At 38.5% G+C, this 27,444-nt stretch overlaps 1 protein-coding gene across 1 annotated transcript in view; it reads right to left on the bottom strand.

Moving 5' to 3' along the window:
* Window positions 1-557: 557 nt before the first annotated feature.
* Window positions 558-27,444, bottom strand: part of LOC124170012 — a 99,778-nt gene continuing 72,891 nt past the window's right edge. The window contains exons 6-7 of the mRNA XM_046548696.1: window positions 15,697-16,376; window positions 558-945 (exon numbers count right to left, since the gene is read on the bottom strand). Of these exons, the coding sequence (XP_046404652.1) occupies window positions 16,030-16,376 (347 nt within the window). The 3' untranslated portion in view covers window positions 558-945; window positions 15,697-16,029. The remainder of the gene's footprint in view (window positions 946-15,696; window positions 16,377-27,444) is intronic.

Raw genomic sequence — 27,444 nt, 5'->3', positions numbered from 1 at the left:
CGCTTCCCTTTCGGTTTCATGTGTTTTTGGTTTTTTGATTCAAATAAAATTATGCACAGTTTAAAAAAAACAAATCGTATTTTTGGCCCTCCTGAAAAGTTTCTAAAAGTTTGAGATATGAGCCGTTAGATTAGCCATCAATACGTCAAGAGGACGCTAAAAGTGTGCTAAATATTTACACATGAAATTATTTTTAAGCAATCACTTCATCTTCTGTTCAATTACCCTTGGGTGGTAATTTTTTTCCACCCTTGTATGCGGATTTGGTATATTTGCCAACTACAGTGAAATGTCTTTGTAACGAAATCCTACTGACAGCCGAAACACACTCGTTAAACTGATATATCGTTAAATCGAATTATACGGGATGGAGAATAATTTCGCTTTACTGAAAATGTCGTCACACTGCCGTTCGTTATAAAGACATTTCACTGCAATTGAGCACACACACTAAGTAAATTTCCATTTTTCAACCTTCTGCACTTACCTCTCATTTACAGTCGGAATATTATGAATTAGAAAAGGAGAATGAAATAAAAATGCAATCAATGTAGAAATAGGATATATATATGAATATATTTTCAAAATCTCATACAATTCAGGATAGACAAAAAAGAGGGTAAAATTCATAGTTTATTTACAGGGGAATAATCACAACAAACATGACTTTCAAGAACATGATGTAGCAAAATCATGTTCGATCGTGATCACGAGGTTACAATGCACAAAAGAAAGCTTTGAACATTTGCCCACCTTCTTAAGTATCGTACCGACACAAATATAACAAAACACATACATCACAGTATACAAAAGGATAAAATGACTCTCGGTAGTGTATCAAACCACTTTTACAATCACACCGCCAATACTGTATATAAAAAGCCCAAGCCAGTCCACACATAAATCGTTGTTTTAAGGTCCTCTGAGACTTACTGCACTGGTAATCTGCAATTTAATTCAATTCACGGTCACACAAAGCCTGTGGCAGAGTAAATGAAAAATAGTAACCTCGAAAAATATATCGCTTATTCTAATTTTTATAGCCATGAAATAAGAGGATACTATAGACTCGTTATTACGAAGTTCACGGGACCGAAAAACCGGAGGTTCGTAATAACGTTGTTCGTATTAACGAGAGCCTACTGTATCAGTTATTTTAGCCAGTCACTCTTAGCTTCTTGCATAGCGTGTTGACACAAATGCAAAAAAACTGTACCAATCACGCATTACATTGTTATAAAACCTTAACAGGTTAATCAATATGATGATTATATATTCTGAGCACAAACAAAATAAAGGTACTCAAATAATATGAATACTATTAACTTTACATGATCTAATCCAGCAAGTAATGCATGTATTACAAATAATAATGCAAACAAATTTAATCGAATATTACTCATAAAAAGTATTCCTATCTTTTGGTCCATACAAATATGATGACTAGTGAACTTTGTAGGAAGGGATATTACTATTATTATTACAATGATTAAATTCCACAGAGGACCTTAATGGATGATACTGTGAACAGTGGTGAATACTGAAGCAATGCATCCCTCAAAGCAAACATGAGCGTGCCATTACAGATTGCTTGATTGGTTAGTTTCCTCAAACAGCAGCACAAGGCACACAATTGCGAGGATATTGGAGAGTTTCCACATCGAATAAGATTCAAAATGAATTTCAAACTCCAAAAGAGTGGTTTCACATTTTTTTAATTGCCTAAATCACACAAAGCTTGTGGCAGAGTAAATGGAAAATAGTAACCTCGAAAAATATATCGCTTATTCTAATTTTTATAATCAGGAAAGAAGAGAATAAAGTAAACTCTCGTTATTACGAAGTTCACGGCATCGAAAAACCGGAGGTTCGTAATAACGTTGTTCGTATTAACGAGGGTCTACTGTATCAGTTATTTTAGCCAGTTACTTCTGGAATATGTAGTCCTCGCTTTCAGATTTTTAAATGACGACATTATTTTTCGGGATTATATGATAAGTGAAAATTTTCAATGGCTCAAAAATGCGACAGGTAAGTATTCATTCTGGGAAAAGCCAATGCGATGTCATCCTGGTTCTGGCTGCCGCCGTGGGAGGTGACCTTGGTGCGAGGCTATGAGCACTGATATGATGCAGGCTGCTAGCAGGTAGCGCTTGGCTTGAATAAGGATTATTAATACCCTATCAATGAAGGAAACTACCCTATCACCCCCCATATGCATTTACAAAGCGTCAGAAAGTCAGTTAACTCCGCACAGCAGACAGCACCTTTCGGTTTTGAATTCGTTAGATAATGCTTGTCAATATGTTTGTACATATACTTTTAATTAATCGATGTTAAAAATTGCACATCAGCTGAAACAATTTAACTAAAATATCACGACTTTGTACTTTCTTGGAAATATCATAAGTTACTCTTATATTTTTCAAACTTTATTCTTGTTACTACTGTTCAATTTTTTTGCTGTGCCATTTTTTTATTTTTTAAGAGTACACGAGTTTGTTTGGGTTGTATCCAATCTGGCTAGGTATAACTCCAATGGCCTTTTTTTTACTTGGGCATTTGTAATGTTTTGAATTGGGAAGACATACAAAAAAGATTATAAAAAATGAAAAGTTTGTCTGATTTTGTAATTAATGATTTGCCCACAAACTCTAAAGTATTATTTATGTACTTACAGACTTTTTTTGGACAGTAATTATTTTTCTATCCATCTATCGATCTTAATTAAAAATGGTCAATCAATCCTAATGATATCATATTATCTTTAAAGTATAGAGTTGGTTAATTCATGAATATATGAGGACTTTCCGAAAAGTAATATTTGGTATTTTGGTTAAAGTAATATTTCCGAAAAGTAATTTGGTATTGTGTAGCAGCACCTAGAGTGCTAGCTTGCATGTCATACATTATACACGGTAGATTGTTAAAAATAAGCGCTGCAATTGAAAATACCACCAGTTGTGCAATGATTCGACACTGATGCTTAACTGCGTTAACTAGTGGTTGAACTTGTAGACGGCAGACTTCTACTACAAGGGTATTGAAAAGCTTGTGTGACATAATGATAAATGCCTTAATTGAAAAGGTGATTATGTAAAAAAATAGCACATGAGTTTACCTTTAAAATTTATGTAATAATCAAGGTTATTTTCACCTATTTTTTCATTTCAAAATGTCTGTTTCTTATGCATTACGCTCATATTTTAGCAAGTGATATTATACTATCTTTTTACTATTCTTCATAAAATGGCGGAGAGTTAACATTGGTTCAATAATCGAGGCAAAATATCGCTTGAACAAAATGAAAGAAATTTTTGATACTCGGATAAGTTATGGTGAAAAATCATTCCAGGGAAATTGCTATGAGCAAGGCAATACAGTCCTATACTACAGTCCGGCTGCCGAAAGTTGTCCGTTGACTTATAGAAGGGTCTAGTTCAGGGTAGGGGGCAAGGTTGCAAAGTTATACGAAAGGGGAACGTCCACGTCAAATGTGAACTGAAGGCTTCTGTGAAGAAAGGAGCCGGAAGGGACGACGAGCGTGAAGGACCCAAAGCAAGAATCCCTTTTATTGGTGATTCGAAGAAAGGACTCGTTTTAGGAAGCTCATATGCACGTGACAACGTTGTACGACTACGTGAGGGAGTGAGGTGCGTTTGGGTGAAAACTATTGGCTGCAAACCGTGCTGGCACAGGGTTATTCACCCCTCCTTTTCCACTGTCATCGGACGACTCTCTCTGGCCAATATTTAAACCAACATCCAAGCCACTACGCCACCTTGGTTTGACAAGGTTCTAACTGACATTTGTGCAAAATTTGGTGTTTTCATTCAAGATAACTAAGTTTATGTTTCTCTATGTGTTGCACCGATTTTTATTCCTCTATGTAAAATAATAACAGATTTAGAACAAAGTTCCAACTGCAAGGAGAAAAAACTAATATTTGGTGTGAAAAGGTTCTAACTGCATTTCACTTATTTTCTTACTCATATAAACGTGTGAAAAAATAAAATAAATAACATATTTTCTTAGAGTAATAATTACTAGCGTATCTAGTGGATCACTAGTGTATGTGCCAAAAATCAAAAATAAATTCCTTTTAATAATAGAAATAGAGCATTTCAAAACTTTGACAAGATTTTTCTCAAAACCAGCTGATGGTCAGTTAGAACCTTGTCAAACCAAGGTAGCGACTATCTAAACTGAAACACTGCTTGAGGAAACTTAACCAGACAAGAAATGAAATAAGAACATGGTCGCTTCCCAGAAACGAGAATAAATACGGATAACTCATCAAGAACAACAAGCACATTGACAGATAAAGAATACAACGAGACAATCGGAAGGGACAATAAAAAAAAAGAATTTAAACAACAAAATAATCAATCTGCGAAGACGAACCCTTTCCAGAGAATTCCGATCAAATGTAATTTTATCATAAAGCGCCACTTCAATTAAAATTCAAGCAGCGTATATTATCTTGAAGTTTGCAGGACACTTTGCGTCAACAATTGACTGCACCTCTAATTCTTAATTTTAACCACGATGTCCATATAATCTAAGTAGAAAAATTCATGCTATAATTCTCGGTTTTCCAAGGAAATTTTACAAAATCCCAGATTAATCTTGAGTGATTACTGCAATGGATATGAATTTTAAAACACCCAAAATAACTTCAAAATATTGTTAAACAATATTATGTTTACTTATTAACAGGGACAAAGAATAAGTTAGATAGCACTGAATGATTATTCTCATAAATGACCTTCACACCAAGAGTTCGAATTTAAATTATGCTCATGCTTCATTGCGGGGAATATTGCAAAATATCGATGGCCAAGTTCTAACGACACGTATCTCAAAAATAGCAAATTTTCTTGAGAGCAAGCAAGAAACGATTTACAGTGGAACCTCGTTAAAGCGAGTACGGGCTATAGCGACACCCCCGCTATTACGAGAGATAGCCGATGCACCGTCAATTGACCCTATAATAAGAATGTTCAAAAATACGTTTTTACGAGACCCTTTCGGTGTTGGCTCTCGCCATAGCGAGGGTTTCACCGTCGGAAGACTTTCATCAAGACTCCTTAACCTCTGTAACTGCTAGCGATCTGTTAGAAATGAAGTTAATGGAGTGCTCAGTCTCAAATTTATGTGGTAAACTGTAGTTCGATAAATATAATGATGACGAAACAATGCTTTGCATGATTTTTATTCAGTGCGGCGCTTATAAATTGTTTGAATAGTTAGTCGTTATTTGAGTAAGGAAATTTAGTGATGCAAAAAAACATCGCCATTCGTCTGGATTTATGCTTACGTTTATCGGATAGATGTTTATCTGTCGCCGCACCACTCCTGTTCCTGTATATCTGTTCGCAACAGGTATATTGGCTATTATTTGCTCCACCTCCGGTAAAGCGACAATTCGCTATAGCGAGTGTTTATTAGTGCACCGTGGGGTGTCGTTATATCGAGGTTTCACTGTATATTTTTAATTGTACACTGAAATTAAAAACCAAAAATTCATAAAACTGAAAAAGAAGCATTAATTTACAAACAACAAGATGTTTTTTTCCTTGTATTTTATTTTTTTAACGTCATTACACTTTCTTTTAGATACCTGTCCCACGCCGGCCAAATTACGAGATGTGTGTTGTGAGAATTTAGCCATCGATATACTAGCCCAGTGAGAAATGGGTGGTGGAGTCCACGTGGAACCCACGTGGAATCCACGTTGAGTGGTGGATATTTGGTGGTGGTGGATATTGAGTGGTTGGACCCACGTGGAATCCACGTTGATTTCAAGTGGATTTGTGGTGATTAGCATTAAATGTTAAACAGAATTTCTAATTTGTGGAACTTAACTTTCTGGTGACATTGCCTCATTTATAATCCTGAAACCACGCTAGTTATGTGAAAATTTATCGCACATTCTATTTTTATATAATTCGTGGAAAGGCAGCCATGAGAGCACATGAAAAATCGTAGACACATATATAGAAGTTTTAGATATAGAGTGGTTGAGGTTTTAATGGTTTTAGGACAGCACCTACTGCTGTTTTAATTTTTCCACCAAATTTCCACGTGGATTCCACGTTGATTCCACGACCAAAAACACGTGGTATCAACGTTAATTCTCCACGTGGGTTCCACGTGGATTCCACCAACCATTTCTCACTGGGAGTGAACCTCACGCAGTTATTTAAAAATCTGAGACACAGAAAATTGTTGAAAAAGACGCTGTTTTCATATCCTGAAAACATCAATAGGACAATGCATGCAAGTTTAAAACCAATAAAAATAAAACATCAAATATGAACGGTCATGAAAGGGAATGACGCACCATCTTAAAAAGGCACACAAATAGTTATGTATCACATTGACACGTCCACCTTATCTACTCGGGAATAGAGAAAGATATATATAATAGGTTTGGGAAAAATAAATCCATTATTTTGCCGATAGGCCTTAAGGCCGTATCACACTAGCGACTGCGACCGCCGCTGCGACCGCGACTGCGGCTGGCCCGTCGACCAATCAGAGCGAGGCAGTCGACGCTGCGACTGCGACTCAGAAGAATAGCCGACCGGCTATTTATCTGAGTCGCAGTCGCAGCCAATCAGAGAGCTCTATTTCAATCTCGCGTGCTTGCGGTAGACGTGTTTGTTTTGGTTACCGTAGCGAGGGAAGTTCAAGAAGGTTATAAGATAACGCTGAGATAATTTCGGACTTTTAAAGTGAAGATGGAAGCCCAGTATATTGGATATTGCACCCGAGTACACAGGTGAATGAAAATGAAGTACGTTTTAACATATTTTATTAGGAACATTTTCAACAATTGCTGCTCTCTATCTATTCTTTGGGCTTTCGTAAACAAACAAGCCACAAGCATAAACGTTCATGCGTGCGCATGCGCGACCGTGGCGTCGGCCGCAATGTGTGATGGGGTGCAGTCGCAGCCGCAGCCGAAATCGCGGTCGCAGCGGCGGTCGCAGTCGCTAGTGTGATACGGCCTTTAGTATCCATATCTCGTGAAGTGCAGGTGGTCCTCGACTATTGAACACTCGAAATTTGTACAATTCACACTTTCGTACGTTCCAAATTGACACCTTGTACTTGACTTTTGTATGCATAATTCGGACTTCCTAATATTTGTCCGTAATTTTTTGAAATTCCTGCGATTTTTACCAACATTCAACAGTTTCATATGGCAGTCTATGCGGACAATACGAATGTATACAATCAAGGTCAGCGTTAACTTCAATCAAGGTGATTTTTTTATAGAGACACTGCCTGCCTTAATAGGCTCCTTTATCAAGAGAAGAAGAAAGCTGTAGTCCCAGCCTTCATTGGAGACATTTTTCAAAAAAGTTGACCAGACGCCATCACACAGCTTTCAATAAAATTACTAAATGAAAGTGCTTCTTTCTAAAAGTGTTTTACCGTTTGAGTGCTGTTTAATTCATGTACGACATTTAAACCTTCAGCTACGATTGTGCATGGAATATCATTCGCATTCTATGTCTTTTGTCTTTTTTGAATAACATGGCAAAGATAAGCAACCGCGAGATACACTGAGTTATGCCGAGGAAAAAGAGGTGTAACAATTCACAGGTATCACGAGTTGAGGTTTCAACAATTGCATTTTGATATGCTTTTTGATTTATGTCTTTTTATTTATATTGGACATTATAAGTGGAATGTCAACTTAATCACCATGAGGAAGTGTCAGTCTATACTCAACGGAACCTGTCTTTTTACAACTTTTATTTACATTTCCTGCAAATTTTCAAAAGAACTTGCATTACACAAGGATTTTCATTAATTTATAATTAAACATTAGTTAATAAAAATAAAATCTCTACCAGAAATATGGTTTTAGTATGTATATTTCGCTCTATTGGAATGTAACCCCTGATTAGTATGCAATTCAATGGTTCGACATTCGTACATTCGACTTTCGCACACATTTTCAGGAAAGCACTGTCGGGGACCACCTGCATTGATAAAACGATTTCAAACGCATGCTCCCCATCGAGGTGACACTTCAAAAGTAAATAAATTATTTTGCTGTTTTTTGTTTGGTCCAATCAAATGTGAGTTACAGGAAGTTAAAAATGGAAGTGAACAAAGAGAAAATTCATTATATTTTACAGGTTTTTTTATATGAAGGCAAAAATGCAAGCCAGATGGCTGAAATCGTGAATGGTGTTAATGCATCCCTATACTGTAAACACCAAATTACGTGCGATTTTGGTTTTGTCGATTACATTCCGCCAATATCTCACACTGAAAAATTTCCAGAGTAATTGATAGGCATCGAGAGAAGACTGCAAAAATCGATGACTAAAGTTTTTCGCCGACAATAAGGATGAAGACTTCAATGAGAATAGGATTATGAAGCTACTTTTAAAACGTTAACAAATAGCAGAACAATTTGTAGTGCATTGGACCAAAATCGGATCTTCCAAAACATGAAAAATGAAGTCTCGGAGTTCACAAAAAATAATGGATTTCATTTTCCCCAATTTATTTTTATTTATTTCATTTTCCCCAATTTGAGATAGAGTACGTATGAAGTATGAAGTATATAACCATACAAAAGTTATCATAGAAAGAGTTCAATCGTTGACATGGCCACAGTAACCTTCTAAAATATAATATCTCTTCGAAAATAAAATCTCACGACACCTTTGCACCCATTTTCAAAGATCAGTGTCAGTGAGTGTATGAGGAAAACCTCACGTGACGAGATAAGATTGAGCAAGGAAGTTCAAAAAAGCCCCTCCGCAAAATATTTCGATGAGACATACTACGCAAGCATTGAGATTACTATGAGAAGGTGAAGGTTATGTACAGTAGATTCCAGTTAATTGGGACATTCCGGGACTTGCGCACTTTGCCCCAACTAAGCGGCTGCCCCAATTAGGTGAACTCTCTCGTATATGGGCATAAAAACTTTGAAATGGTAGAAGAAAAGACAAAAGAATGTTTATAATGCAATCTAAGTTTATTAAACTATTAATTTGATTAATAAATCAGCGAGTTTAGCTATTTTATTATCATTTTTAAGAATTATAACAATTAAGTTGAAAATATTTTTCACAGCCTCGGGCGACGCCGAATGAATGTCTTTTTTCTAAGTCCTATTAAAGAAAAGTCCTATCCTCTTGCGGATAATACAACAAAAAGAGCTTTCAAAATAGGGCACGAATAGGGGCATTTGTGAAAAATAAGAGTAAATCAAAGGAGGAAAATATAAAAAAATAGTATTCTGAAAACAAAAATTTTAATTTCGTCGCGAGTATAGAGTCTATGTCGCCGACTCATGGACCAATAAAGCGGCATGCTGTCCCAATTAAGTGGAGAATACTCTGGGATATTCCTATCTATTGGGTTCTGTTCTTCAAGATGTGCCCCAATCAAGCGGCTGCCCCAAGTAACCGGTGGACCCATTCAACGGAATCTACTGTATTGTGGTGAAATCAGTCCGAATCTTATTTTTAACATTGGCATCAACTTCAACGGTAAACCTTGTTTTTAGTCAAGTTTAGAAACGTGATTGTTGTTTGAGGGGATATGGTTCTTGAGATTTTGAGAATGAGCCCTTGAATGTAGCGATCGAGTTTCACAATACTTTTTAACAAGATGGCTCACAAGAAATATGATTTCATATATACCGTATAAGCTTGTGTAAGAGGCGCACACGTGTAAGAGGCGCACCCCTATTTTGAGGATCGAAGCTATAAAGAAAAAAAATTTGCGACATTTTTTTATCCTATCGTGCCGTGTTGCAGTCGTATGCCTGGAATTTCGACAGTTATCGAAATGTCCTCTTTCAGTACTATTTGAAAGAAGAAATTTTGATAACTGCGGCGGCATAAGAGGGAGTAGAAAGAGTTCCGATCCTCTCTTTGCATACGCCATCGCTCTACGTTGCTTGTCCTACTCACGAACAATTTTGTTTAAAAGCTCTCGCAGGAGTATTGCAATAGAATTGCAGCCGTGGAAAATTTTAAGGCAAAACACGACAGGCAAATGGCATGAGCTTTCCCAAGAGATTGAACAACAATCGGGGCAATCTCAGCGCCGTAGGATAATAACCACGTCGTAGATTTAAGGCCCCTTGCACACGCACCGATTTTGGACGGCCGGTAAAATATCGGCCGTCCACATTCCAATAGTGAACAATGGGAGAGTATTGGAGCTTGCACACGTACCGACCACACGCCGGCACCGGCAAAATGCCGGTTAGCTACCGGCTATTGTCACTGTGGATCGCCGACGCCGGCTCAAAAACTTAGCAACGTATCGTTTGACCGGTAAAAATCCGGCGTGTGTGCAAGCATCGCTTCGCCGGTAAAATATCGGCCAATATTTTACCGGCCGTCCAAAATCGGTGTGTGTGCAAGGGGCCTAACGGAACTACACTCGGCTCTCCATCAACTAATGCCTCTGCCGTTTTTTTTCCTTTCCGAGACTCCACAGGAAAATATCAAGTTACAGGGGAACAATGGAAACGTGTTTCATCCCTACCCCATTCCACCAACTGACCTTTTTCGGTCTACCAGGTTCAATTCCCCGAGTTTCTGGAGGTCAAATGTTACGTGAGTCACCTGAGTTCTGAGCTCGAAGATATCTCGATATCTTTCAGCAATTATATGACACGCACGAGGTTCTAAAAAGAATTAGACCTAACGCGACGTATATCTTACAGCATTTAAGTTTTTTGAGCTCTAATTGATTGACACAAAGATTTATAGCTAAAATAAGGCTACTAATATTCAACATAGTCCAAACAGCACAATTTCGGAAGAAACAAGCGTAGCATAAGCGCATTCAAACAAGACGAGACGGACTGGAAACTCGGGCAACGCAAACTGCGTATATCACATTGCTGCGCCTTCGCCCCTTCGCTTTAAAGGCAACGACGTCACATGCAAGATCGGACGTGTTCTTCCCTTGCTCCTTCGCTCGTAGCTTTAAATACGGAGGGGAGGGAGCCCTCTTCCCCTCGACCTCTCCTTCAGCGCTCTTCACTTATAAGCATTTCCGATTTCTTCTATCCACAATTAAGTCCAACAATGAGCACACTCGTTCGAATTTTTTCAACCGCAGGTTGTGACACCAATATTATTATATGCAGTATAAATGCCGCGGGATGCCCACTCGTGGCAATAAATTTAGCGCGCGCTCCGGAGCGAATCACCCCGCGCGATCTTTTCAATGTTCACCTCTGGGGTACCGACGTGACGGCGCGATGCTTGCAAGAAATTCAAACAGGAGCATTTTAAAAATATGTCACTAAGGGAGAAACTCCCCTGCCTGCCGCTTGATTTTGACCCAGGGTTTCAGATGACTGACTCACGCTGAAAACCAAGGCCACTCAGTTCCCCTTGAACTTGCAACCGGTGAAGGGGAGGGGTGGAAGATAAGAAGTTTGTGTAAGAGGCGCACCCCCATTTTCGGCTGCAATATCTGGGAAAAAAGGTGCGCCTCTTACACGCGCTTATACGGTAATTTTGGCGGAAATAAAAAGAAAAATTTGGTACGTCTAAGTAGTAGCGACGGATCAATTTGACTCTTCGATTGTATGCCAAGAATCGGAATCGAAAAAAGAATCATTAACCCATAACCAGTGACGTGCGGTCTGGTAGACCGCAATAAATCGAAAATTCATAAAATGTTGCAACGCCATTGTTATCGTTTTGTTTAATTTTTGTTTGAATGCTTACCTATTTTAAAACTTATATTAAAATTTTTACACTCCCAACACGAACCGATTTGTCATAAAAAATGGTGATTTGAAGCAGGCTCAAAAAACTGATGCCAAAAACACTAATTGAGTTATAATCATTATATTTATGTATCAATATTTTGCCAGATTCAAAAAAGGCCTTAAATATTAAAGTTGGAAGGCTAAGTAGTAGGTAGCCATGAAATTTATCCCGCTTATTCCTTTTCTCGATGCATTCTTAGTAAGTGACGTGCGGTCTCACAGGCCGCTAATCGAATTGAAATTCAAATTTACAAAATTTAATAAAAGGAACGTTACATTTTAAGAGTGGGATGTCCTTGTCATGCAAAGATATGAAGCTAACGAGAATTTTGAAATCTTAATTTTGAAAATATTCATAATTTTAGAAACGCAGTAGTCTCTCGGACCGTACGTCACCGGTTAAGGGCTAACGAGATGGCTCACAAGAAATATGATTTCATATATTATTTTGGCAGAAATAAAAAGAAAAATTTGGTGCGTCTAAATAGTAGCGAGAATCAGAATCGAAAAAAAGAGTAATTAAGTAAGCGAAAAATCAATTCTGATTCCAGTCGTACTTCAAACCACAAATTTATACATGACCGTGCTTCCAATGGTCTTTTGAATTTTCGCACCACATATTGGTTAAAAAACAGAACAGATTCGAATTAAGGTAGTGACCATTTCTTCCGTGGTATAGTCCCGTAGTGACGTTAAAGATACACACATTTTCAAGGTTCACACTGTGGTCGTCGACTTCTACTGAGCGTTTTAATGTTGACAGTGTGCAATCGTTTTCATATTGATCCCATAAATGATCAAATTGCCATGCGTAACCACTGCCGCACAAGAATTTCCCATGGTGGAACTTTATAATCTACAGTGAGTCCTCATTCTATGTCACCCCGTTTAAATGTCATTTCGCGATAACGTCACCAAAATTTTGAGACCATCATTCATTTATCGCACCTACGCTTCGCGATAACGTCAAGTCTTTTAAATTTCGCACGAAAAGAAAAAGGCGAAGCGGCGGGCGTTGCAGGTTGTTCGCTTTGTGGGCGGCAATACATTCAGTCTAAACAAAGTGTAAAATGGTGTGTTTATTGCTAATTGCGATTATGGTTTTAGCAGAAATTTCTGCAAAATGAATTCTTAGGTAGGTGCGCAAGGTTTTACTTGACATAATGGTTTTCAGGAACCTAAAAAGTGATTTCAAGGCATTTTTCCGCGTAGAACTCGGAGATTTTGTCGTCACTTTTTTGCAGAGTTCACAATAATTTTGGTTCCTGTAACTGCGACCATGTTTCAGCGATGATGATGCCCAGGCGACGCTCGCCCAGGCGACCACCGTAGCGAAGCCGAAAAGCAAATGCTGGATGATACAAAAATGGAGAAGGATTTACGTCACTGCTGCTATTGTCGTCGATGAAGACAGGAACTCGTATTTATGCAATAGTTTGGCATTCCCACCATAAAAAATGCCCCACATATGATATGCTAACGTTTTTTTCTCGCAGGAATTGCGAGGTCTAGGAGCCGATATTCACTTTTTACATTGTTTCTTATGGGATATTATGCTTCGATTAACGTCATTTTGTTAATCGTCACATTTTTTCAGGAACGGTAAGTGACGTTAAACGAGGACTCACTGTAATCTACCTCAAAGTTGTTAAAACATTTTTTAAAAACGACATAGATCCCTAGATATTTTTCTTGAGCTTCCAAATCCGCTTAAAATTTATTAAAACAAAGTTAATAAACAACGTAAACCTCAGATATTCAAAATCTACCTCATATTGACTAAAATAATTTTAATAAAAAACATAGATCCTCAGATATTTTTCTTGGAGCATATGGCATCACAACCGATGGAATCAGTATGGGTTTAACACTAGAACCGCGGACGAGACATTTTTGTCCCATCCCCCTTTGCAAATGTTGTTGCCATTCATGTACTAATGGTTTGATCCCTTTGAAATTTACTGACTTTCACTCATCTTTTATGGTCTTTCGAATGGTTATATCGAAAATATTGTACTATGTTTGGTTCGCGAGAAAAACGACGATGTACCTAGAACCGCGGGATGGGACTTTTTTGTCCCATATGGGGAAAACATACAATTTCAGTATTTTTTTGTACACTTATTTTGTATTTATCAGAATAACAGTTTATTACGAAGGGGATCGATGCACAGATACCGTTATTCTGCCAGTTAGAAGCGCAGAAGGGAATAATCTGTGCACTGCGCCGGCCGCCTACTCATGCAGCACCATCCGCGTCACCTCTGCCCGGCGCGTCTGCAGGTCTGAGCTTCCAACCAACACGTCAAAATAACTTTACTCTATTCCTAGTTATACTTAATAAAACGTTTTAAACATTGCCGAAACACGTGTTTTGTTCACACAAACCACAAAAAAACCGTCAATTATACTTAAACATGACAGGATCAACGTATTTTGTCAATGGGACAAAAAAGTCCCATGCCGCGGTTTTGGTGGGGTTCGGAAAGTTCAGCGGTTCTAGTGTTAAAGTCAAAGGGTGCTCTCTCACATAGATGTATTGTAAAAGCTCAAAGACTTCCATTACTGAGGCCATTGTTAAATTTACACATAAAAAACTTCGTTCGCCAACACACGATGGACATGGCCGAAATCTCACCTCGCCACAGACATTGCTGCAGCCACCTTCACGTATTGGATTCACGTATCACTAACACGGTACAAAAGAGCATTGCTTCACTCATAAATACAGTAGAGGACCTCAAATACGGAATCCTGAAACGTGGAAAACCAGAAATCCGGAATGGCTCACGGCTTACTTACATTACGGCTACATTATACCATTTTTCTGAACTGACGGCGGCTGACCTTGAGCTTGCTCGAGACCCACCCACTCTTCTAGCCAATCAGAGAAGAGCGACAGGAGAAAGTGTGTAAGAGCCCGCAGTCTCTCTCCGAACTCCGTGCAGTGCAGATCGCACTCCAGCTGGCAGTGTTGCCAAATCGAATAGCTCAGCGTTCATCCGAGAATCTTCCCCCGCCCCCAAAAGTACCGTTATTATCAAGGCTGGCAACGCCGGTCGGCCGGATGGAGGGGAGCGGAGAGGCGGAAGGGGCAGCGCTTCTGATTGGCTTCTTGCTACTTTCCACCCAGCCGCCATCAGTTCGGAAAAATGGTATAGCATCTACTTAGAGGTGGCATAGGTGACCACATGTAAACCCTTCGCTATTGAAAAATACGAGTGATGAAACAAGCCATCAGCTTCACTCTCCTTTATTACATGACTTAGAGAAATGGAGAATTCGCCTGTCCTGCCTTAAATCAAAGAGGAGTCATTAAAAATGGGAAATACCTTTGGGAAGGCACTCAAGAACAGAAATGCAGAAACCCTATTGGTCCCAGGCTTTCCGGATTTGAGGTCCTCAACTGTAATTCCAACTACCTCAAAGACTTCCATTATTGAGGCCATTTCCATTTTCATTTCCACTTCCATTATTGAGGCCTAATGTGGCCACCTTCACATTGGATTCACGTATCACTAACACAATACAAAACAGCACTGCTTCACTTATAAATAATTCCAACTACCTCCACAAGGTGGCAGCTCAGTCACCTTTCAGTCAAAAGCAAATGTATCAAAAGAACAACGATGCTCCAGCAAAAAGCAATCACATGGTACACCAACAATAACGGTTCATTACTCATTGGGTTGGTGTACTATATATACACATGTACAATAGCAATCTGAAAGACGCAGAGGCGATTTCAAGGCAAATAGACGAACACGTTGGTTCGCTCAACGAGAAGAGTGAAAGGACACGTCAGACTGGGTGAAATGGCTAAAAAAGAGAGAGGCCATTTCACGAAAGCAAAAACAATGGAAAAAAGATAAAAACAGACATTCCATCAAACACATAAACATTAGCATACTCACTCTTAAACAGCTGTCTGCGGAGAACCTTTCAAGGAACGAATCTCAACGAGAAACGCATCCAAATAAAACACCAATTCACACGGCATTCTTCCCGTCGTCCTCACAAACTCACGCTTGCTCAGTCTACAAACTGGACGAGAACGACTGCTGCTTTTTAAAAAAAATATCTCTCTCCCCCCCCAAAAAAAAATAATTGCACTCGCACAATCTTCATCTGTACATTTTCGTTTCACTGGGAAGTGTTTAGCTTGCGTCAAAAAAAAAAAGACAGCACAGAGTACGCAAGGATAAAGAGTTTTTTTTTTAGAGTTGCAAACAAGAGTGGCACGCCAACTAATTGTCTGGAAAGAGGGAGCTGTAAGGTGGAGGTGGTTCTTGCGGTGGAGCGCTAGGCATGACTGGGCCTTGCATCGCGGCAGACTGTTGCGCTGCTGGCGGTTGTACCGGATACGGCGTCCCGGTTCCTGGGTACGGGTAGGGAGCTCCGATGTTGCTGGGGTATGCCGCACCAGGCGCAACCGCAAACCCAATCGGCTGACCACTGCCTCCCCCTTGCGGATAGGGTTGATTCGGCATGGGCTGACCCGGCATTCCTGGTACGACCGTCGGTTTCGGCACCAGCGGATCGCCGCGACGATCCGAAGACTGCCCCATGGCACTCAGCGGCACGCCCATGTAATCTACAACGAATCATAAAAAACACAACAGTAAGCTAGTAATAATTTGTACGGATTCGTATTCATTGCATGCTATATACAGTAAAACCTTTTCACATTGTAATGGAGGGGACCAAAATTTGGGCAATTCGATGTATGGAGGTTCACTATAGAGAGGTTTTAGTGATGGGCACCATTTTTTCATATCCTTTGGAAATGAAAGGCACTACTGTCTTAATAAACCATTATATTTACGTGTTTAAACAAACATGCACGCATCAGTGAACATATAATTATTATTTAATAATTGCGGAAAGCGAGCGCTATTGCATGATTTTTACCATGATTTGAGAGGAAACGATGTGATCTCTCTTAAATCAACAGTCACTTAAAAAGATTTGGATACTTGAATACCTTTTTTCTTATTTACTGTTTGGTGTGATCTCTATGGAACAAATTGGCCATAACTAATGGTTAACGTGAAAATTAAAGTATATTAAAGGTGTAAAAAAAAATACAGGTGAAACATTTATTGCAAAAAATGTCATTCCATGTACGTAATCACGGCTGCATTAATAGTCTCTTGTTGTCTCGGTACAATTTGCAGAGGTAGTTAGGCCGTCTCGGGGATGTCTCCTTGGTATGATAAGTGGAGGTTTTACGAGATGAAGAGGTTCAGTACAAAGAGGTTTGCCTATAAATTTACATGTAATTCTGATGAGACCGTAGGGGTGGTATGAAGTATGGAGGTTTATGATTTAAAGAGGTTCACTACATAGAGGTTTTACTGTATTACGAAGCTCATTCAGCAAGTCCTTAGAATTTCTGAGAGATTGCACTCTTAATATAATAAATTTATTTTTCCCAGAAATCAACACTCTTGACTAGTCAGCTGTTCCAGTTTTAACTGTATCGATGCCATAGTTTCATTGTCTGCAATTACCTGCGTCTGCAAGACGAAGCAACAGTACAAAATTCAAATCTGTTGTACACTCCTGGCTAGCATCTAAAGCACTGTACTCCGTTAGTGAGTTTTATACTCAGGCAGCAGATATGGTTTTCTGAATAATCCTGCTCTTTATTTAAGTTGCAAATTGTAATTATATGTATGTAACAGTGAAATGACGAGGTCAAGTGTAAATTATTTACTTAACGACCAATAAATCTATTACTATTATTATTGTTGTTGCTGATTGTAAAGAACAACTTTCATTTGTTTTTATGTTGGAGGTTTTTCCTTCACCCTCCAAAAGCTCTGCAAAAACACCATACAAGCGACAGGCGGGTACTGCGCAGGTAGGGGCAATTGCGCTTCCTCCGCACCACACGCTCAAGTAATTTCTTAACATAAGTTGTTAGTTCAAAAGGTTAGTTGCAATCTCATTAACTACACTGCCTCTATTTATTCTCCTGCAAAGTTTCAAATTCTCCACTGTGGAGCAACAGCCAGAAAACTTTACGAATAGCTTCAGCATTGACATGTCTTCACCTCTATGCTGATAAAATGAGAAATTTTATGTAATGCATTGTGGCTAGAGTGTGTATCAGTGTGAAAAATTACGTCCATTCCCGTTCAAAACAAAAGAAGAGACATGCTGACTTCTGGAAGTGTTCTGCTCCATGGCAACGCCTGTCATCTCAGCGCTGATGCAGTCCAACTTCTTGAGCAATTTCAATGGGACATTTTCGATCACCCCACCGTGCAATGCAGACCTAGTACTGCGGGACTTCCATCTTCAAGACAAAGGCATAATTAATCGGAAGTCATTGGCGGAAAAATTCCATGAAGGAGATATAGTGAAGCTTGTCCACAGGCACGACCAATAGGGTGGTTTCCTTCATCAAAGAAAACGAAAGGCATTGATTGCGGTTCGTTACCCACCATTAGTGCATTCATAACATACAAAATTATTTCATTTTAGAAATCCCAGTTTACACGAATGGCAATGGTCCATTTTTAACCTCATTTGAAAAGGGCCAGATTGGCGCCCATGCGATGCCACTCCACGTGACGTCACAGGGACCTAGTTTCTATACGAGAGGATAGGAGTTATACATTGTCTGAGGTTACCAATGCATGCATGAGGCGCAGAGCTCAGGGAAACATGTCTTAATAGTCACCTATTAAAACTGGCTAAGGTCGGAAAGTTTTCTTCGTTTGATAAGGTATTAATAAACCTTTTTTAAGCCAAGCGCTACCTTTCAGCAAGGTACTCAGCTATCCGCTAGCATCCTGCGACGTATCAGCACTAAGCCTCGCCTCAAGGTCACCTCACCGGGTGGGAGGGGGAACCAGAAATACGACGTACGGAGATATTTCCCGGCATTCATACTTAAGCGTCGCGTTTTCGCGCGCTTGAAAATTTTCACTTTTCATTTATTCATTTAAAAATAGGTATAGTCATTTAAAAATATAAAAGCGCGAAATACGTACTCCAGGAGTAATAATCTTTCGATTAAGGCAATAAAAAAATAATAGGAAACCACCCTATTCCTCAATCGCCGAGGTGATTATGTCAAAAGGACAACACAAGCGTGCTCAAAATTTAGCAATGAAATAATTTTTAATCAATCACTTCCTCTTCCGATCATGACCTACCGGAGGTTGAAAAAAAAATGGCCCTCGTACAAATCGATAAAAGTGAGTTTCCTGAGGAGATCAAATACTCATTGTTAAAAGGGTTTGATGCCGAAAGAATTAACCTTTTCCCTACCGTACACGTATATACACGTGTGGACGTTTCCTGACCCGGGAGACCATGGGCGTATATGTACGTGTGAGATTTTCCCGGTCAAGAATACGAAACCCGTATATATACGTTTTCTAGCTCTCCCCCTTTCAGGACGGTCGTGGGTTTAGGTCGCCTTTGTCTCGGGACCCAACGCTTCGGGGTTTAGGATTAACCCTCCGAATCCGGGAGCAGGTACCCGGACCCTTCGTCTTTTATAACCCCTCTCAGCGGCAAGGGACAGCGGTCATACAATTGTTATAGAGTCAATTTTCGAAATAAATATTTGTTCATTTCTCAAGAAATATAAACTAAGAATTGAATTGTTTGTCTTTTGAGCAGCGTTTAGAATTTTTAAACGAAATTCTACGACAAATATTAACTTATATCTCGAGTTATGTATAAACATCAACATGGAAATTGTTGCTGCGTTAAATGCTTTGATAATGGCCTTAGAACTTCGTTTAAAATTTGACAATGCTCAGATAAAAATTAGGAATTATATTCTTTGTCTGTAATTTACGTGCAAGCAACAATTATCCATTTGCTAAATACATATAAGCAATACATAAGTTGACCGCGAACCAATGCCGCAGGTATGGTCGTAAACCCGGAAAGGAGGGAGCATAACTACTCTCGGAGTCCGAGATTATGCGGAGTCCCACCGTGGAGGGGTCAAAAAAGGTTCAGCGAGACCCTTCTTAACGAATGCCCTCCAAAAATGCTCCGTACCACGAGAAAGAAGAGTCTCTTGGGGCTCGGTACAGCAGTCAAGCTAAGACGAAAACTCCGCGGTCTCGAAAGGGTTAAATCCGAGCTGCATGAAGTTCATGTTACATCCGCTCTTGTGTTTGCAGCAATTTACAATTGGGTAAGTGAATTAAAACGTGGCCGTACGTACAAAAAATTGAACTTCATTCCAGGCACCCAGTGGAAGTGTCTACCAGTTTTCCTGGATATCAAGGGTTGGTGAATTTTGGAAGTGTCTACCCCTGAAATGACTGGCAAAACCCACAATATAAAGCAGACTTCTGATTATCCGGCTGTGGTATATCTGGGTTGCATATTATCCATGCATGGTTTTCACTCTGGCTCGGTTTTTTCCGCGATCTTTATAAAAAAATAAAATCGGACGCATAATCATCGGCATAATCATCGGATTTGAATAGTTTTATAACACAAAACATCAGATGCAGGAAAACTCTCTAAGCCACCAATATTCATGGTAACATTATTAGGTATCCTTGCGAAGCAAATAGTGAGCCAATATGAACCTTGTACATTGTGATCATTACCAACAGCAAAAGTAAACTTAAAACCAAATAGAGTTCCAATGGTATCAGCAACCCAAACATTAACCGCTCCAGCATGATTAGCATTCAACACAGTACAATCCTTGATGATTCTCTCCACTGGTCTCCGAGGAGCCCATCTTCTTACAGAACGATACTTAGGCATGTTGTACCAACACTGACGTCACAAAGGACACTCAGCTCTCTCAGAGAGAGAGAGGCCACTCTTATCTACAACGGATGTAGCGAGCAGCGCCGAGGCGGCCAGTGGGATGGGGACCAGAAACTGACGTCACCATAGGGAATTAACATGGAGTTCTGGACTTTAACTTTTCACGAAACCTTGAAAAATTTCTAAGTCCGAATTTCCCGTACGTACATAAGTTATTCTAGTGTACATAGGAGGCAAAATTTTTCTAAGTCCAGAGATTCCAAGATGGCACTGGGCGCAACGACAAATGACAACACGCTATGCGCATGGAAATGAAACAACGAAATTACATGAACTATTTATTAACCTTTAACATAAAATTGAACATCACCAAAAACTCCAACGGAAGCAGAATCTGGAGTTAAATTACTTTTAACAAATACAATTAAACGATCTTCAGGTTTAAATCTCATACACCTTTTAGAAGTTAATACATTCGAGGAAACAGTAGTACAATGCATACAAGGCTGGGGATCAATCATAAATGCTAGGATAAGGGGCTTATTATTTCTGCTAAAATCCCCTTCGTTAAACGTTAGCGATCGCACGCTAGCTGCATTCACGGGAGCACCGTGTTCCTGTTTTCCAAGCCTCGCAGTGCACTACAGCGCTCCGTGATCACGGATACACGTCCCGCAGCAGTTGCAACCCAGGCAACTTGTGCCAGATGCGACTACGTGGCGTGGTGCCTGACGGTGTAGTTTCCGATGTCGAGCAGTGGTTTCGAAGCATTCGTGCAAACCAATTTTCTGTATCAATGATCACACAGCCACGGATGTGTGGTTTTCAAAACCAGGCCTTACATGGAGCATTAATAATACAAGTACAACCACGTTATCGCCACTAAAAAGATGGTGAACTGGCAAAGAAAGCTCTCAATTAGTCCAGGAAGCACTCTAAAATAACAGAATAACTGCATAAATAATAATGTATTGTTTGTTTTACTTTAATTGTGAACATAACAAGACGTTAAAGAGAAAGTTTGGATTATTTGTGTTTTCCAATTATTCATGCCGTATCTCCCCATCGTTAATCCGGATAATCGGATGAGTGTTGTATTAGGGAAAACTAACTCTGAGGAAGGTGGTAGTTTATTTTTATAGAGACTCTTTCCTAATTTGGGCAATATTCGTGTTAAATACTTCATCAAGGAATATCAAGAAATATTCATCACTTGACTGTGTCACACTAGACCCAGGAAAATTACATCCACAACTTCATAGATCTCGAATCGTGTCTAGATGAGCTTTAGACTCATTTCTTCGTTAGGAAGAACCAACTCTTGAGGAAGATGGTAGCGTCACTGAAAATTTAAAAATCCTGTGTCTCTTTTTCACTGTGTATTTTATACAGTGTGTTTCCCAACTTGGGCAATATTTGTGATAAATACTTCATGGAGGAATATCAAGAAATATTCATCACTGTACTGTGTCGCACTGTATCGCAAGCCCAGGAAAATTACGTCTACAACTACAGACATCTAAAACCGTCCCAAGACAAGCCTTTTAAACTCAATTTTTTTCATCACAACCAACCAGCATTTCACAATGGATTCAACTAACTACGGATTATGCATGCAAAGCGAGATGATTTTGCACGTGCAATTTAAAATGTCACAGATTTCCTTTCCACTCGCACAATATATCACCAATTATGTATTGTAAAGAGGGAAAGACAACGTAAAGAAGAGACTAGCATGATTTTCAAAATGCTAGAGCCATAACCACCTTACTCAGAGCAGCAGACTCCCAATTATCCAGATGTGGTATGTCCGTGTTGCGGATTACCCGTGCATGATTTTCACTCTCGCTCAATATTTTCCGCGATCTTTATGAAAAAATAAAATCGGATGCAAAATCACCGGAATTATGCGTTATTACTATGACACCGTGCTTATTATTTCCCGTTAGAATCCCCTTTGTAAAACAGAAGCAATTGCACGCTAGCTACATTCACAGGAGCACCATGTTCCTGTTTTCCAAGCCTCGCCGTGTGCGACCGCACTCCGTGATCACGGATACAGGTCCTGCAGCATTTGCAACCCGAGCAACTTGTGCAAGAGGCGACTACATGGTATGGTGCCTGACAGATGTAGTTTCCGACATCGAGCAATGGTTTTGAAGCATTTGTGCAAACCACTTTTCCGTATCCGTGATCACAAAGCCACGGATGTGTGGTTTACGAAACCATTACTTACATGGAGCATTAATAATACGAGTACAACCATGTTATCGGCGCTAAAAAGATCGCGAACTGGAAGAAGAATGCTCTCATTGAGTCCGGCAGGCACTCAAAATAACAGAATAAGTGCGCAAATTATAATACAGTAGATTCCGTTGAATGGGTCCACCAGTTACTTGGGGCAGCCGCTTGATTGGGGGCACATCTTGAAGAACAGAACCCAATAGAGGAATATCCCAGAGTATTCTCCGCATAATTGGGACAGCATGCCGCTTTATTGGGCCGTGAGTCAGCGACATAGACACTATACTCGCGACGAAATTAAAATTTTTTGTTTTCAGAATACTATTTTTTTATATTTTCCTCCTTTGATCAAGTCTTATTTTTCACAAATGTCCCTATTCTTGCCCTATTTTGAAAGCTCTTGTTGTTATACTATCCGTAAGAGGATAGGACTTTTCTTTAATAGGACTTAGTAAAAGACATTCGTTCAGCATCGCCCGAGGCTGTGAAAAATATTTTTAACAAAAATGTTATAATTCTTGGAAATGGTAATAAATTAAGTAAACTCGCTGATTTATTAATCAAATAAATAGTTTAATGAACTAATGTTGCATTATAAACATTCTTTAGTCTTCTTTCTACCATTTCAAAGTTTTTTATGCCCATATACAAGAGAGTTCGCCTAATTGGGGCAAAGTGCACAAGTCGCGGTATGTCCAAATTAACCGGAATCTACTATATATTGTTTTTTTAGGTAAATTATGAACATTACAAGACATTTAAGTCAAAGTTTGGGTTATCTGTGTTTTGCGATTATCCGTGCCGTCTCTCCCCGTCATTAACCTGGATACTCGGGAGTGTACTGTATATGTAGTTGGATTGACTTGTGATAGGTGACCGCGATACACGGAGCTGCTAAAATGTAAAAATTTCAAGAGAGTGTTGATTATGTGGTTATTTTTCAACTGTTAAAGTCCACAAGCATTGTGATAAGCCACTCTTGAAAATACAACGCAGATTCTTTAGATAAATATATAAAGATATTCCACTTGCAAAACGAATGTCCATAATGCAGTTTCTAAAATACTGAATTGTAACGATTCCTCTAATTTCTTTGGTCTTAAAAAATAGTTATTCTCAAGATATTCCAATTTGCAAAAAAGATTTGGCATATTTGCTATCATAATCGTATCGAATTATCAAGTATACTGACACGTGCATTGAAAATACGCAATCCGATTGATTTACCTTCCAATCTTTGATCATCAACACTAAAATTCCTGGTCGACTATGTACCTGCATGCAAAATCCTATGTTATAACGATTCGATATATTTTAAGAAAAAGCATATTCGATATGCATCAATCGTGAGACTACATGCAAAACATATTACCTTTGGGAATTGTGAGGAATACCAAGATGTACCAAGTACCAAATTTAATTGGTCCAACGGATACACTATTCAACTTGTGCCAATGTTATGAATTTGTTATAACAATCGAATCCATTCTTCGATTATACTGGCATTTGTATTGTTGAATCCGCAATGCTATTCATTTAACTTACAGTCTATGGCTATCTTCCACATAATTATATTGGTCAACTATGTCCTTGGATGTAAAATCCTATATGTTATAGCAATACGATATATTTTAAGAAAAAGTAGATTCGATTAATACCGAACGTGAGACTATACACAAAATATGTTTCATTTGGGCATTGTGAGGAATACCAAGATGTACCCATTTGCCAAATTTCATTGGTCCAACGTATAAACTAATCAAGTTTTGCAAATTTGCGTATTTGATAGAATAATCGAATCGATCCTGCGATTACACTGCCATCTGTACTGTAAAATCCGCAATGCTATTGGTTTAATTTTCAGTCTGTGTATCTACTATACAATACCTGGCCAACTATGCCCTTGGATGTAAAATCCTATATGTTATAGCGGTTCGATATATTTGAAGAAAAAGCATATTCGATATATATCGCACGTTAGACAACATACAAAGCATATTACCTTTGGGAATTGTGAGGAATACCAAGATGTACCAAGTACCAAATTTAATTGGTCCAACGGATACACTATTCAACTTGTGCCAATGTTATGAATTTGTTATAACAATCGAATCCATTCTTCGATTATACTGGCATTTGTATTGTTGAATCCGCAATGCTATTCATTTAACTTACAGTCTATGGCTATCTTCCACATAATTATATTGGTCAACTATGTCCTTGGATGTAAAATCCTATATGTTATAGCAATACGATATATTTTAAGAAAAAGTAGATTCGATTAATACCGAACGTGAGACTATACACAAAATATGTTTCATTTGGGCATTGTGAGGAATACCAAGATGTACCCATTTGCCAAATTTCATTGGTCCAACGTATAAACTAATCAAGTTTTGCAAATTTGCGTATTTGATAGAATAATCGAATCGATCCTGCGATTACACTGCCATCTGTACTGTAAAATCCGCAATGCTATTGGTTTAATTTTCAGTCTGTGTATCTACTATACAATACCTGGCCAACTATGCCCTTGGATGTAAAATCCTATATGTTATAGCGGTTCGATATATTTGAAGAAAAAGCATATTCGATATATATCGCACGTTAGACAACATACAAAGCATATTACCTTTGGGCAGTGTGAGGATTACCAAGATGTGCACATTCGCCAAATTTCATTGGTCCAACGGGTATACTTTTCAAGTTATACCAATTTGTGTATATGCTATAATAATCGAATCGATTTTTCGATCAACTTACATCTGTATGGTAAAGTCCGCAATCCTATAGGTTTAAAATCCAGTCTATGGGTATCTACTATTTAATCCTTAGTCAACTATGTCCTTGGATGTAAAATCCTACATGTTATAGCAATTCGATATATTTTAAGAAAAAGTAGATTCGATATATATCGAATGTGAGACTACGTACAAAACAAATTTTCATTGGGCATTGTGAGGAATACCAATATGTACCCATTCACCAAATTTCATTGATCCAACGGTAAATCTATTGAAGATATGCCCATTTACGTATTTGCTATAATAATCGTATCGATTTTTCGATCATACTGACATCTGTACTGTAAAATCCGCAAGGCTATTGGTTTAAAATCCAGTCAATGGGTATCTACTATTTAATCCCTAGTAAACTATGTCCTTGGATGTAAAATCCTACATGTTATAGCAATTCGATACATTTTAAGAATAAGTAGAATCGATATATATCGAATGTGAGACTACGTACAAAACAAATTTTCATTGGGCATCGTGAGGAATACCAATATGTACCCAATCACCAAATTTCATTGATCCAACAGTAAATCTATGGAAGTTATGCCCATTTACGTATTTGCTATAATAATCGAATCGATTTTTCGATCATACTGACATCTGTACTGTAAAATCCGCAATGCTATTGGTTTTAAATCCAGTCCATGGGTATCTACTATTTAATCCCTAGTAAACTATGTCCTTGAATGTTAAATCCTACATGTTATAGCAATTCGATATATTTTAAGAAAAAGTAGATTCGATATATATCGAACGTGAGACTGAATACAAAACATACTACCATAAAGTATTGTGAGGAATACCAAGATGTACCTGTTTACCAAGTTTCATTGGTCCAACGTATATACTTATCAAGTTATGCCAATTTGCGTATTTGCTATACTAATCGAATCGTACTTTAGACACTGCTGACATCTGTACTGTAAAATCCGCAATCCTATTGATATCCCTTCTATGGTCACTCCCTTATCCCTGCCTTCTCTAATATCCCCGCTTTCAAAATTTAGCCTATGTTCTTATATTGGTGACGTAATTGGACGGGATGCGTGTATTTCTTACGGGGGCCTAATACAAAAAGATATAAATTCAAATCGATGTATCTTCATTAGGAAACATAATTCATCTAAATAATTTATGTGTGCGCATAATTCATTTTTTTCCTTACATATTGTTAAAATTTTTATTTCCGTAACTATGTAAATAAGCCCAAAAAATGGCTCAATCGAATACAACCTTGTATCGATCATAACTTCGAGTCTAATCAATCGATTCGCCTGATTTAACTTTTGTCGGATGAATGACATTTTCAGTCGTATTTTGTATGACATTCATGTTCAAAACTTGATTAATAAAAAAGTTATTAGCGATTAAAGCGTATCCAAGGAGATACGTATCGATATAACTCGCACATGAATCGGTCGAGCGGAATTATCACCATTGCAAAAGTTGACTATTTTAATGATGCTATTACCCTGAAAATTTCATTCCTCTAGCTGAAATGGTTGCTAAGATATTCAAGATTGTATGCTCCACAAAAAAATGGCGACAATGATTTTTCGCTTGCAGGACATTTATCGGAATTTAATTATTAATTAACCAAGAGGGATACGGAGAAAGTGAGCTCAAACGTAAGGGTTCGAAGAACCCTTTTACGGTTTTTCCAGAAGATTCCAAATTTTCATATGGCACATGTCTCAACGCCGAAATCCAATATTAATAATTCGACCACCTCTACAATGGAACGTCGAAATCGTTTATTCCTCGGAATTGTTTCGACATATGAAAATTCCGAGATAGCCAAAAAATCAACCAAAAAATCTAGTATCTTGCGTTTCAAGGAATTTGTCCTGCGATGATTGC

This window comes from Ischnura elegans, chromosome 13 (genome assembly GCF_921293095.1).
Source record: "Ischnura elegans chromosome 13, ioIscEleg1.1, whole genome shotgun sequence".
NCBI classification, from domain to species: domain Eukaryota; kingdom Metazoa; phylum Arthropoda; class Insecta; order Odonata; family Coenagrionidae; genus Ischnura; species Ischnura elegans.
This window is presented reverse-complemented; position numbering and strand designations above follow the sequence as displayed.